At 46.2% G+C, this 13,735-nt stretch overlaps 1 protein-coding gene across 1 annotated transcript; it reads left to right on the forward strand.

The window, feature by feature from the left end:
• Positions 1–3,568: 3,568 nt before the first annotated feature.
• LOC4801421 (rRNA 2'-O-methyltransferase fibrillarin) lies at positions 3,569–4,800 on the forward strand. The gene has a single exon (XM_001358480.3). The coding sequence runs from the start codon at positions 3,650–3,652 to the stop codon at positions 4,577–4,579; it is 930 nt and encodes a 309-aa protein (XP_001358517.3). The 5' UTR covers positions 3,569–3,649; the 3' UTR covers positions 4,580–4,800.
• Positions 4,801–13,735: the final 8,935 nt, after the last annotated feature.

Raw genomic sequence — 13,735 nt, forward strand, 5'->3', positions numbered from 1 at the left:
CACTCACAGAGTCGCAGATGCTGCGCGTGGCAAGGCCATACGAATGCTCGGAGGGACAGCCAAGTCCTGTACCCGACTTGCTTCTGACAGCCAGGCTGATGTTAATGTTGTGCTGTGGTTTGTTGTGGCACTGTCGCTCCGATGCTTCTGGCGGGTTCACGAAAGCAATATTTCAAATCCATAATGATGTCATAGACACTCCTGATCGATGGTGGAGTATCTTCTGCCACCGATTTATCCTTAATGGGTTACATGCTTTCGACTCAGATAATTTAATTTTGCTGATAAAGTTTAAACAGGATATTAAAATCAACTCAAATCAATTCAAATGCATTTTCCACTCTGCTCGGCTGGCAATAATTAATTTTTGTAAATTGACGGCGCAGCCATTTCGGGCTTGTTAAAAATCAATAAAGCTTATGGGCTTAATGAGCTCAACGAGTCCACGAGGTGACGGTTCCCCCCCCCCCCCCACGGCCAGGCCCTCGCATTAAGCCGATTTAATATTCAAGTATTTATCGAAAATATTTTGCACACTTTTGCCGCAACTTACATCGCTATAAACTGCAAATATTCGAGCATATTTATTTAATTTCTGGCATTGTGGCCTGAAAAACACTGCCTTCCCGAGGGATTTGCTTTAGGCCACGGCCATGACCCCAGAGGTGAGATCGCAAACTATATCGATTGCTATTTTGCTCTAAAATGGAAGCTAAAAAAAGGCCTAATGCATCATTGCAGAATTCAGAAGCAGACAGAGTATTCTGGGTATCTGCTGGAGGCCCTTAAAAAGTATGCAGATCGACTGTCGATTAAGAACTTCAAAATATAATCAGAACAAAGCATCCCTATCAAGTATGTATATCATTGAGGTAGAGTTTGGTTATTAATGGGGCTGTGCATGCAGTGGCATGCCACTGGGGAGACCCTCGCATGTTGCACACTTAAAAGCCTGAAAAATTGATTAAAATGTGGACAAAAGTATGCCGATGCAATGGCAAATATATGACCGCAGCCATTTCCCTTCTGCCAAGAGCCATCTATTCCCGTTGTTGTCGCCTTTGCGGTAAAGTTGTGCATTTTTTATCATTTTTGTTGGGCCAAACCTGCATATCCGAACATGGCACGTGAGTTTGCCGTGGCCTGGGCATGACTAAGGAACTAATGGCACTCGCACACACAGCCACACTTGTCACGTGTTTGGACTACAACAAATATGCTAAAAATGTAATGCCAAAAGCCAGCCATGGCAGGTCCTGGGGCAGGGGCAGAGTGGCCAGAGCATTTGGATTTTGCATTTTACAGCGCCCGAAGGCCGCGCAGCTGCTAAACTTGGCGCCGTTTGTTGCCATTTGCGGAAAATGCGCGCGGGTATGTTAAAAATGCATTCACCCCCTCGTGCCTTTGCCGGGGCAGCTTTCCCCAGCACGTGCTGGCCTGGCCGCGCTGGGATAGAATCTTCTCGGCTGCTGAGACTAAGCGTTTCTGGCTTGGGGTACACTGGCAGAAACTTAATTGTTCTAAGAACAAGAAACGAATCGAACAGAAAATACTCCACGAATCCACAAGAAGGACATGTATTCAGCTGAAGAAGGATAAGATAGGATAAGAAGGACAAGAAGGATTCGTGAATATTTCAACCCTTCCTCAACCGACCCCCGACTACTCTCCTTCTCTCAGGTTGTGGCAATGCCAGTTAAATCTATTAACTTAATTTGATCACATGGGAAAGCACCATTATACAGTTTTCGGAACCCCTGCTGAGATATTTCTTGAGGTTGCTATTTTCCCTCAGTGTTTGGAGGTCTGGCATATGAGTGTCATCTCGGGACCCAGCGGGTTAATGGAGTTGCATCAGACGTGTGGTGTTGGTGGTCACAGAACCCGCCTCCCACAGCCCCACTCGCGGATAAACTTCAAACATGATCAGGCCAAAATTTACATTGAGCAAAAGTTTTGTTGCGTGGGGCAGTGGCAGTGGCAGGAGCCAGGCAGGAGCAGCTAAAAGTTCTTGGCTCTTGATTTTTCATGAACTGCCGTCGTCTGGCTGGGTGCCTCATTATGCGGATGGACTGGAGCTGTGGCTGCGATGGGGACGGGGATGGGGATGCCTCTATAGGCAGGCACTTGGCAAGCCGCCCCTAGACGTAGACGCTTGCCACATTCCTAGGCAAATACTCGTAAATAAGAGAGGCAAGACCAACAATGAGGGGACTGTAGGCTGCCACAATGGCCGCGATTGTCGCTGCGCCCAAAAGTATGCAGCGGCAACCGAAAAAGCCCAGGAGCCGCGGCAAGTTTATTAAAAATTTGAGTTTGCCCCACGCCCCATGCCACAGCCTCCCTTGTGTATTATTATTGTTTTCTTTCGTTGCTTTGCTTTTCTTTTCCTGTTTTATTCCATTGCTGGCTTATTATTTTTGTTTCGTTTTTCCTTTGTTTTCTGCTGCTACATTTTTTCACTGTTCGTTTTTCTGTGCCACTTGGCCAGGCCCAGGCTACATGCACTTGAGTTTCATTTGCTTGTTCTCCACGGCCAGCCCCCAGTCCCAAACCCTTCTCCACCCGACCCCCGCCTACTCTCATAGGTCGGGGCAATGTCAGAGAGTGCATTAAAAATTGTAGTGCCCGAAAAAGTTTTATGTACAAAAGAAAACCACAACAAAATGAAGTCGAAATGTTTCTGTTCTGTTGTTGTTCCCGAGCTGTTATTATTGCCACTGCCACAGATGTTGTTGCTGGTGATGCTGCTGCTGTTGCTGCTTCTGCTGCTGCTGCTGCCACTGATGCTGCGGTACAATTCACTTTGTTAAATTATGTGCAGCATTTGTGGATACATTTACTTGGCGAATCGACTGGATCCCAACGGCCCTTCTCTTCTTCAGGAGAGAGCGAGCTATATATGTTATTCCCAGCGCTTGAAATAATATCACCATAATAATAAAATAATAATAAATTATTCGTACGACTAATATACAAATTGTATATATAAATTCAAAGAATACATTAATAAATATATTGAATGCATTAAATAAGCTTAAAACTATACATACAAAAAGGACAAATATTATTGATTACTCTTGAGTGCTGCCTGAGACTGCTCTTTGGAAATTAATCTAAATAATGAAAACTGTTGCTCGGCTATAAATATTTAAAAAAATGCATTGGTCAAAGTCTTCTGACATTGCAAACAGAATTAATAATTTAAATACAATGTTTAATTGATTATGTCGAGTCCTAGTCTCCCCATTTTGTATTCAAAATCATGTTAAGGGTATTTTTTGTTTCCTAAGCAACTGAAACGGGATTTGGTTGAGATATTTATAGGCAAAGTCCGCGCAGGGTCTTGGCCCCTAGTATTTTATAATATTAAGAAATCTATCTGTGATCCTGATACGTGATCCTCCTGCGCAGTGCTCTAAAATGGGTGTCTTTGTTATTATCATCCGTATTATACAATACTGCACTACTGAGTTCCGAAATAAAACTTAGTTAAATGTAATTATTGTTTGAGTTCCAGCAATTACCCAGAGCTTACTGTCATATCAGAGAAATCAACCGTGCTTTGTTTAATTCTTTATAAACAACTCTAGACAGCATTGACTTTAGATTGTAAGAAACAAGTCACATTTTTACTTGGAGCTGTTCAATGCCTAAAAAGCGCTCTAAGAAACAGCCAAAGGGCGGGAAACGGGGCAATGGCAACCGCGTTCCCGAAAAGGCCCCAAAATCCTCAAAGGCAGCCGGGCCCGCAGTGGGGTCTCCGGTTAAAGATGCAGAAACCGGAGATAAGGCGATCCCAACCAAGATCGAGACGCAGGCCCAGTCCGTCGCAAAGATTCATAACATTGTCGTGGAGCAGCATCGCTTCCATGGAGTATTTCTGGCACGTAACAAGGACGATTCCGTTCAGCTGCTCACTCGGAACAAGGCCACTGGAGATGCCTCAGAGCCCGAACAGGACTACGAGGAGCATCGGTTCAGTGCGGATTTCCGTGGACTGCGGTGCGAGTTTCGCACCTGGTCCCCCTTCCAATCCAATCTGGCCGCCGCCGTCATGAGCGGTGTGGAGGATTTATACCTGAAGAGTGGCTCGAAGGTGCTGTACCTTGGGGCTGGGCTTGGGCGGACCGTCTCCCACATCTCTGACATCATCGATAAGACTGGAGTGGTGTATGCCGTGGAGCCCGGACCCTGGGCGGTACAACCCCTCTCAGCATTGTCCGAGCGCCGTCCAAACGTTGTGCCCGTCCTCGAGGACCCCTCAGCACCGTACAAGTACTACAAGCAGCTCACCGACAAAATCGATGTGATCATCTGCAACCTGCAGCAAGCAGAGCAGGCTCGTATACTCATGGTTAATGCCCGGCATTTTCTGAAGCCAAAGGGACACTTTGCCATCTTCCTGTATGCGGAGAGCATCTACGACAAGGCGCCCACGAAGATGGCCCTCGAAGCCGAGATGGAGCTGCTCAAGAAATACCATCTTGAGCCTCTCCAGCTGGTCCAACTGGATCCCTATGTTCGTGGCAATGCTCTGGTAGTGGGCGTTTACACTCGATTGCCAGTGTTAAAATGATCTCTAGGATTCATATATAGAGATTCATAGTCCCAGAACTGCAGAGAACCAGCCATTTATTATCCATTGATTATAGTTTCCACTGAATGACAATACACACTGACTGCTAAATTGAATTAATCACAAATTATTTATGCCCCAATGCGGAATGAAAATATTTCACAATATTAATGAAACTAGCAGGAACGTAATGAATCAATTAAATGAAAATGCAATATACATAAAAAGATCTATTCAATATAGTCTTCCCATAAAGATATTTTTATGGCCAATACATATTTGTCTACTGTGTGTAGCCACGTAATCTACGGTTATATGTAGACTGCAAGTCATCCGACTTGCACCTTCGTGAGCCTCCTGATGTTTTGATCTATTGTCGAACTATGAACAAGAAATTAAATATACCGAATCAGTTTGTCAAATAACTCAAAATAGTCTCTTATTAATGGGTTTGCAAAATACCAAGGATGAATGGTTGAAAACGAGATACCATCCTGAGTTTCATATAATTATACCTCACGCACAGGTTGAATCTCGAGACATCTGTATACTAATTAATCCACTTACTAATTATCCACTTATCACATAAACTTAGTTTATGGCCATGAATGGGGCAAAAATCCTTCACCTTTGGTAAAACGTGGGGTCGCGCCAATGATTAATGTATCTGCCGCTCCCTTAGACAGGCTAAAAGCTTCTAATAATCTCATTCAACATTCATCATATATCACGCGTTTGGCCCGCATTTAATTACAACGAACAATTTTAATTTAATTAGGGATTACAACTAATAAAACTTTTTCATTTCGCTGACTCGGATGGGTCCGGGTCCGGGTCCGGATCCGGGCACGGGTACGAGGATCCGCACTTCTTCAAGCACAAACACCATTTGCTCAAACAAATGCATGGCAAAATCTTAATTAACCTCGGGGTGCAGAGCATAAACCAGCGCACACACACATGCACAATCATTCGACACTCACACCCTTATACTTATCCTTATCCAGGATGTCTATTACGCGAGCATTTCAAATGAACGAAGGCAAGCTGAGCAAATAAAACTATGTACATATATGTACTATACATACATGTGTGTATATCTATGAGTGTGTGTCCATGGGGTGTATGTACGGTAGTGTTTTTGTGTGTGTGTTTGAGGGCGAGTGTGAGTGCGCACATATTCATTTGTATGTTGCGCACTTTATCCCATCTATCTCAAAGACAAAACCAGTCAGTTAACCAGCGAAGCCAGTACTCCCCTCAATTGCCAGTTCCCGCCCCATCCGACATCCCTTATCCCAAACCCCGAGCCCAGGGCTCCTCGCCAAGCCCCATCTTCCATCAGACTCATCCGCACTTTCGTCGCTTGGCATGTGAAGCGAAAATTTCGCTGCTCGGGAATTACATTAAGCGTTGGGCATAATAAATTATTCCGTATGATATGATTCTGGTACATGATAAGCGTTTGTAATTTTAACTGTCAGTTAAATGAGTAAATGGCACAGAGTGCGCGGAGATCCCGGGCGCAGGACGAGCCCGGCATGGCAACGATTTAGAATACTTCATATTTATCTTTTGTTGGAAACTTGAACATTTGTGTGCGTAAATAAAAGTTGAGCGTCAATATTTGCCAACCTACACACACACACACGCACGCACACTGATGCAGATGCCAACTCCGTGCTAACACACACATGCACGTCATGCACACATACACATATGTAATTACAACTCGTCGCTGGAAAGTTGGTTGGATTTGGATAGAGAGGCGGTGGCGCAAGTACGTGACTATAATCATCGCGATTTTGCTTTTGCCGCCTCATAATCTGCAACAGCATCACGCCCACCCCCCCCCACCGACTACTGCCATCATACACAACTGACCCGCGCTCCCCATACCATCCCCCCCCCCATTCCCCATTCCCCGCTTCGCTGTTTGCTTTGAAATTAAAAAAGTTTCGCACTGAGCTCTGTTAGATTTTTCGCTTTTGCCTCTTCCTTGATTTACATGTTAAATAATTTTGTGATTCCGCCACTGCTCGGGATCCCCAACGCCGCGGCGTTCACGTTTAAAGCCCCCGCGCCTCATCCTGTCGCAGGCATTGGAAAACTGTTTGAAACGCACAGCACAAAAGTCAAATATGTGCTGGAGCTGGAGCTGGAGTCACTGCCCTGAACGTCGCACTCGTATTTGCGGCCTGTAAATATATGCAGCAGACGGAGCCGTAGCCGGATCGCGCATTTGCCAAATCAACAGTTCATTAAATCACGTAGCGCTAAAAAGGAAAGTTGCCGGACATGTCCAGGCCCGGACCCAGGCCCAGGCCCAGACGTCTGTCAAAGCGAGTTATGAAGAGAATAATCTTGCCGCGCATTCTGATGATGGGGCAGGAACTAGCATAGATATCTGATACAAAACTACTTAATAATCGTCTAATGTAGTAACTCCAGCTTTTCAGAACCTGCTCGCATATCCTCACGGTAGGTTCGGGTTGTTTAAATAGGCTGCAAAGAGAGTAACTCACATGTGCAGATACATATACTTACTTGGTTTTTACTGTGATAACCTCGAAGAGTCCCAATTATGGCCCTCTCCACCCCTTCCCCCGAACACCGATTAGAGGAGAAATTCGATTTAGAACCAAGGATTTGTTGTCCCGACATTTGTTTAAATTAACGATTGGTGGAGCAGATGCTGCGGTCAGACAGCTGCTCCGCCGCCTATTGAGCTCAAGAGAAATGGTGATGCATAAATAACGCGCCGATAATCCCAGTTAAAAGCTCAGACATTTGTTTGGATTTGGCCGTCGCTTTCCAATATTTGCCTTAGACATATAATTTTTCGCTATTATTTTGAGCCCCGCCAGCCGCCAACTGCCAACCGCCCAGCGGGAAGCGCCTGGTCTGGTGGTTAATGTCTGTCGATTGCCGTCGGGCCAAGATGAATGGCACTCGATTTATTATCGATGTCTGGCAGAGCGGTTTATTAATATGCGACGAGTGCAAGGTGAGGACAGACTTTTCGGGACAGTCTGCAGTCTGCTTGGGGATTGGTTTGGATCCAAGGTGCTCCATAATCGTCTGCGGACGTGTAGTTGTCATCAATGCAAATACCAAGCAGCGCACTTGTCAGAACCATCTCCATCTCCACCCCCACCCCCATCCGGACTCACATCGTCATCCTCCAGCTGGGCCACATCGATGGCGTCGCATGATTGATCAAGTGCGTGCGTGCCGGGGACAGTGGCACGGCACTAGCAAGGAGATCCCAACGATGTTCGCAGCGTTCACAGCGAGTGCCGATGCCGAACCATTTTTCTGACATTTAGTTGACAGCGCAAATTTTTGTTTGCTCGTAATGTGCCCTCAACAAGGATATGGACATTGGGTTCCACTCAGAAGCCGGCCCCCCGTCCTCGCCTGTTCCGTACATCTCTTGTAAATGCGTCCGGAGCCATGTGAGTGCTTAAAAAGCATTTCACGCCACCGTCCAGCGAGGAGGAGGACACTCGGTAGCTGATTTGACATTTATCACTGCACTGCCGACTTTCGATTTCCCGGCCAGGAGCCAGAAGCGGGATGCGGTTGTGGCATTGATGGAGCCGTTCCGAACATGCCACACGCACTTGGCCGGCTCCGTGAGAAATTTTAATGAAAACTGTCAGCAACTGCACTGCCAATGGGCACGGGTACGGGCACGGCACGGCACGGTTTGGTCGGTACTCGGTAGTGGTTCTCACAAAGCTCCGGCCCTCAAATGTGATAATCCAATTGGCAGGCAGTGTATGCCGGGACATCGGCTGGGACATCGGAATAGTGGCACAGCCAAAGCCCCAGCCTTGTCTAATGTAATTCGTGATTCAGCATAAACTGGCGGTCGGGCAAACGCCCACGCCTCCTGCTGGATTTATTGGCAAGCTTTTGGATTGCCATTGGAATGGGAAGAGGGATCGGGAAAGGGATAGGGACAGGGACAGGGATAGATACAGGGATGGGAATGGGGCCTGCGTCTGGTTCTGCTTCTGGAACACTATCAAACGGTCCGATAGGCCAATTGCCAATTGTCAGATACAATTTATTCCTGCTCCCTTAGATGCTGCCAGGGCTGCACTAAATGCGAATTGAAAATAAAATATTACACAGAGATTGCAGCTGCAGCGGCGACGGCGACGGCAGTGGAAGGAGCAGTGGCAGGAGCCGCGACGGCAGTGGGAAAGACAAACAAACATCCCATGCAGCAAGCAGTAACACGATTATGCCCAAGGTATGTTAAGAGAAGGTAAGGTTGTCTTTCTTATAAACGATTGTGAGTCCTGCATGCAAGGGCCAAAGACTTGCCGAAGGATCTACTAAATAGGACTGCCTCACCTTATTTTGTATATGTCGTGATTATGCCAATGGGCATGCAGCGGCAGAGACAGCGACAGAGACTGCGACTGCGACGCTGACGATCATCAAGTCCAAAAGGAATCGTAAAACAAAAGCGACAGATAGTTTGCAGTGCGCCACAAAAACAATAACAAGAACAAAAACAAGGAATACCTCACTGATGGCTGCTGCTACCGCTGCCATGCTGCTCTGCCGCTGCTACTGCCAACTCCTCTGCCACTGGTGATTGTGGGCGCAGTGGAAAGCAGCGCCAATCGATTGTGGGGATTTTTTTTGGTGGCGTTAACTGTTGGCTCCAGGGAGGGGAGCACAAGTGGGAGAAATGCTGCTGTCGTCGTTCTGATAGCGGGCTACAGACACACTGCACCAGCACCAGCAGCAGCAGCAGTGGCAGTAGTGGCAGTGGCATCGAAAGATGGTGTGAGGATGGGAAAGAGAGGGCGAGAGATAGAGGTACCACTGTCATCGAGCGCTGTTCCGGGAGATGCTATCCATTAGGCTGGTGCATAAATAAATTTGCGATTGGTTCCATCATACCTTTTATTACAGTGGAAATATTCCTGAAAGAGATTTGGTTTAATATTGTTGATACTCGATAAGTCCTTATATAAACTGCTGCTACTCCTAACGTCATAAACCAAAGCTACAGGGGATGATAGCTGATAGCTGCACAAATTGAAATTTTAAATCAATTTTCTATAGTGCAACCCGCGCCCGAGTGTTTAGAAAATCCCATATTTTTGGCACCATCCTGACGGAAATCAGCACGCATTTTAGCGGAGACCAGACCAGTGCTCCAGAGTGCAGTGCAGTGACACCTTGAGGCGCTGTTGGCAAACTATAGAAATCACATAAACGCCCATCGCCCACCGCCCGCTGCATGTTGTCCTATTCCCTGTACCCGAAACCCGGCCCTCTTCTAACCCGCATTCGCACAATCACAAAAACACATAGCATAAGTAAGTAGGGTGCGGGGACACGGCCGCGGAGATCAGAGACGGCCCACATGCAACGGAACGGCTGAAACAGCAGCGGCAAATGCAACGTAAAAATGCATAAATCCGTGGGATTTAAAGATTTTGTTGGAATTTGTGATTTCTCGCATTCGTTTTTATTTTGCACGTTTCGCTCTCGGCTCCGTAGAGCTTTCGCTGCTTTTTGTTTTAGTTCGGAACGCCCCGGAGTGGCCCCCAGCTTGAAGCTCCAAGCTCCCTTGGGTGCGGGGCGTGACTGGATTTACGCGCTGTCCCGTTATGTCTGACGGTGTATTTTATATCCATGTGTGGGTCTCGTACGGAGAAAAAAGAGCAAAGGACTCACTCCTTCCGCTCGTCCCGGCCGCGCAACCCGTCCCAGCTTTGACTCTTTAACACGTGCAATCAGCAACGCTACAAATTTTATATGACATTTTAAGTTGTTTTGCATTGCCTCCCTTTCCCCTTTCCCCCTTCCCATACCCCAATCTATTGCCACGCCCCTCGCTCTGGGGCATCTGCCCTCACTCCGCACGCCCTTTGTGCATTCTGACTCTGGGGCACAATAACTCCGCGCTCGCATTCCATTGTTCCGCTCCGATTTCGGATTTGGGTTTTTAGTTTTTCAGTTTTTAGTTTGAACTTTTAGCAGAACTCAAATGCAGATTCTGCCCTCGCTTCAGGTCCTTGCTTCTTTCTATTGTTGCTTATTGCGTGCGTTGCATGCGGCATGCTGCATGCTGCATCAGCCACGGCGGTGCCCAGGAGCAAACAATATACGAGTACCAGTATACGGGTATAAATGTACATAAGTAGATTCAATTAATTGGCATTGACAGTCCAATAATTGGCAGTCTAATTGCGGAATCGTGTATCGGATTTAATTGATTTCAAAACGGATTTATTCTAATTAATGCACATATCTCGAGGGCGACACTGAATCGTTTGCAGACAGAATGCAAGAGAATATCAAATTACATTTTCATTCCCAATTGTTGCAATTTAAAACGCAAAGAGTAAATTGTAGTTACAATAGCCAAGAGCTGACGGTCTTTATCATGTTAATGATATGCACTTACGCTTATTTTGGGAATAACTTCTTCCCTAGAACATGGATTTCAAATGTCTGCTTCTGGGCAGCACAAAGTAGCAAAACTAAAGAAGATAGAAGCTGCATGTGACTAAAACATCTAGAGGTAAAAAAAAAACAGCTCTTCGGTTTCCTTTACGAATTACTGTGAATAAATACTGAGTAAATACTCGTGTTTTTTGGACCTGCTCGAAGACCTGCTGCCACTACCACGTTTTTAGTAATACAAACCATGTCGGTGGCCCTGTATTCATTCTCTAAATGAATGTAAATTCCTATAAGTTGAGGGTTCGTCCGGTCTATACGAATGAGTACATATATAAGCCCTGGTCGCTTAATTGAAAGTGGATTAGCGGCGGACTCCCTGGGTTTTATGCTTGGGCACGTTGCTGTTGCCGTTGCCGGTGCTCTGACTGGCGATGGTTGGGCGCTGCTGACTCGGTTTTGGTTGGTTCTGGTTCTGCTCAAAGTTGTGGTGGGATGGGGTGTTTATTCTGCCCGCAAATACATTGAAAATTAATTAAGCCACACGCTGAAACCATGTTAACAAGATGCTTAAAATAAAAAGATCTTCTTGGAAAAACAAACACACCCTCCAGCTTCACTGCCCTGCCTTCCCCTGCTGCCGTTTCCGGTTGATGTTACCTAGGATTACGCATACGCAGTGTGGCGCGTGTGAAAAATACTTGGCGAAAAAGTTTTATCAGGCATTCGAAAAAGAAATTGTAAAGCCTGCCACGCCCCGCCTCTTTCTTTAATGGGTCCACAAAAGACCTTTTTTCATTAAGGTGAATGCCAGCTTGGATCTCTGGAGGCCTACAGACGAGAAGCGAGTGAGGATTTTGCTTTACCTAACACTTGAGCTTTCTTTTCGGCGCAACTTTATCAGACACCCAATTAAAAGGGCTTTATAACAATTAGAGCTAATAACACGCTTCAATTGCGCTAGCAGCGCCAAAGGGCAGCACCGCCACAATCCACAATCCACCAGACACCAGCAACCGCCCACCGCCCACAACCCACCAGCCACCGCTAGTAGCTTCCGCTCTGGCTCTGGATTTTTATTGGGCATTTTTTGGGGGATTTCCACTTTTATTTTTGTGGAATTGCGGTCGCAATTAAAAGGCAAGACCACAGCAATTAGCAAATTGACAACTGGATTTGTTTATGCATTTCCATGGCTTAGGCTGCTGCTTCTCCGCTCCGCTCAGCTCCGGTTGTGGGCGTTGATGTTACTTAAATAATTGAAATTATTATGGCCATTGTTTCGGCATTTAGCCGGGGGCAGGGCATCTGTAATCCGGACCGAAGCCGCACAGTGGCAGCACTGGCAACTCAAACAGAAAGTACGAAACAAATCTCTGAAATTTGATAAATTAGTTGTAAAACTAAAAAAGTTTTCCCTATTTTTCGACATTGCCTTCCAAGAGGATTGCATTGCCTAGGATTGCATTCTCTGAGCGGCTTATCCCCCCGACGGCGGAAGGCGAAAGGCGTGGGGGCGAAAGTTTTTCTGTCGGTGGGAAAATGCAAAATCCAATTTTTCGAATGAAAAGTCAAACAGGAATTTAACTTTTGATCCGTTTGGCTGCTGCCTAAGCAGTCAGCAATCAGCAGTCAACAGCAGTCGGCACTCTACAGTCCTCCTGCTCCCATTTTCCAGCCAACAGCTAATAAATTTCGGCCCTCAAATCAATCTGTACGTACATAAGCCCGAATATAAGAGCTACAATCGATAACCATTTCAATTTGAGGCCCATTCTCGGCAACTAATTTGCAATCATGAGCGTTTTTGTTAATTTTAATTTGATTATAGCATATTACGCATACGCCACCGAACCCAGGCTTAGCTGAGCTCAGCCCACGTCCATTTCTGCCACTGCCATGACCCGTTTTGGTGGCTCTGCAGAATGATTATCATTAGAAGCGCATAGAAATAATATTTGTCGATTTGCGTTTGCATTTTATGCATGCTCTCTGTCGTCGCATCCGCGTTTTATTTGTTTTTCGGCCGTCGAAATATTCTAAATTCAAATCTAATTAACATTTGGCGCAAAAATGTCTATAATGGCCTAGTGCTGATGGCGATGGCTCTGGCGATTGGGGGGGAATTTGAATTTTAATGAGCTTCGATTGGCATTAATTGTTGGTGCCGCCAGAGACAGGAATGCAGGGGCTAAAGGGGATACAGGCAGGAAAGGGAAATCATTGCCTAATGACAGACAGCCAAGCGAATTATTTACACAGCGTGTAATTTAATAAAAAACCAGACCTCTCTCCATCCAACGCGTCCATTAGTGACTCGAGGCGTGCATGGGAATGCGTAAAGTTCGATTTAAATCGAGTTTCATTATTGACAGTGCAGAGCCGCTGCTGTATATGATTCTGTATCGTTTTCAGCCCATAAGTGACAATGCAACAAGCGGAGCAGCAAGATCGCAACAATGCCCGGTCTCACACAATACATCAGCACACACAGGCTGCCACACGGACACACACTAGTGCACACACATGGAAACCTAGAAGCATATGCATGTGCCGTTGCAAACACATGCTCAATTGAATTGAAATTGAATTTGCAATTCTATGCGCTGCAGCTAACGCCATTTTCTTTGCCGTGCTGCAAGCCCCAGCTCACATTCGTCGCCGTCCCCGTCCCCGTCCCACTCGCCTGTGCTCCTCGTTTGCCTCTTACTTGCACTC

Source organism: Drosophila pseudoobscura, chromosome 2, assembly GCF_009870125.1.
Source record: "Drosophila pseudoobscura strain MV-25-SWS-2005 chromosome 2, UCI_Dpse_MV25, whole genome shotgun sequence".
In the NCBI taxonomy this organism is placed as follows: Eukaryota; Metazoa; Arthropoda; class Insecta; order Diptera; family Drosophilidae; genus Drosophila; species Drosophila pseudoobscura.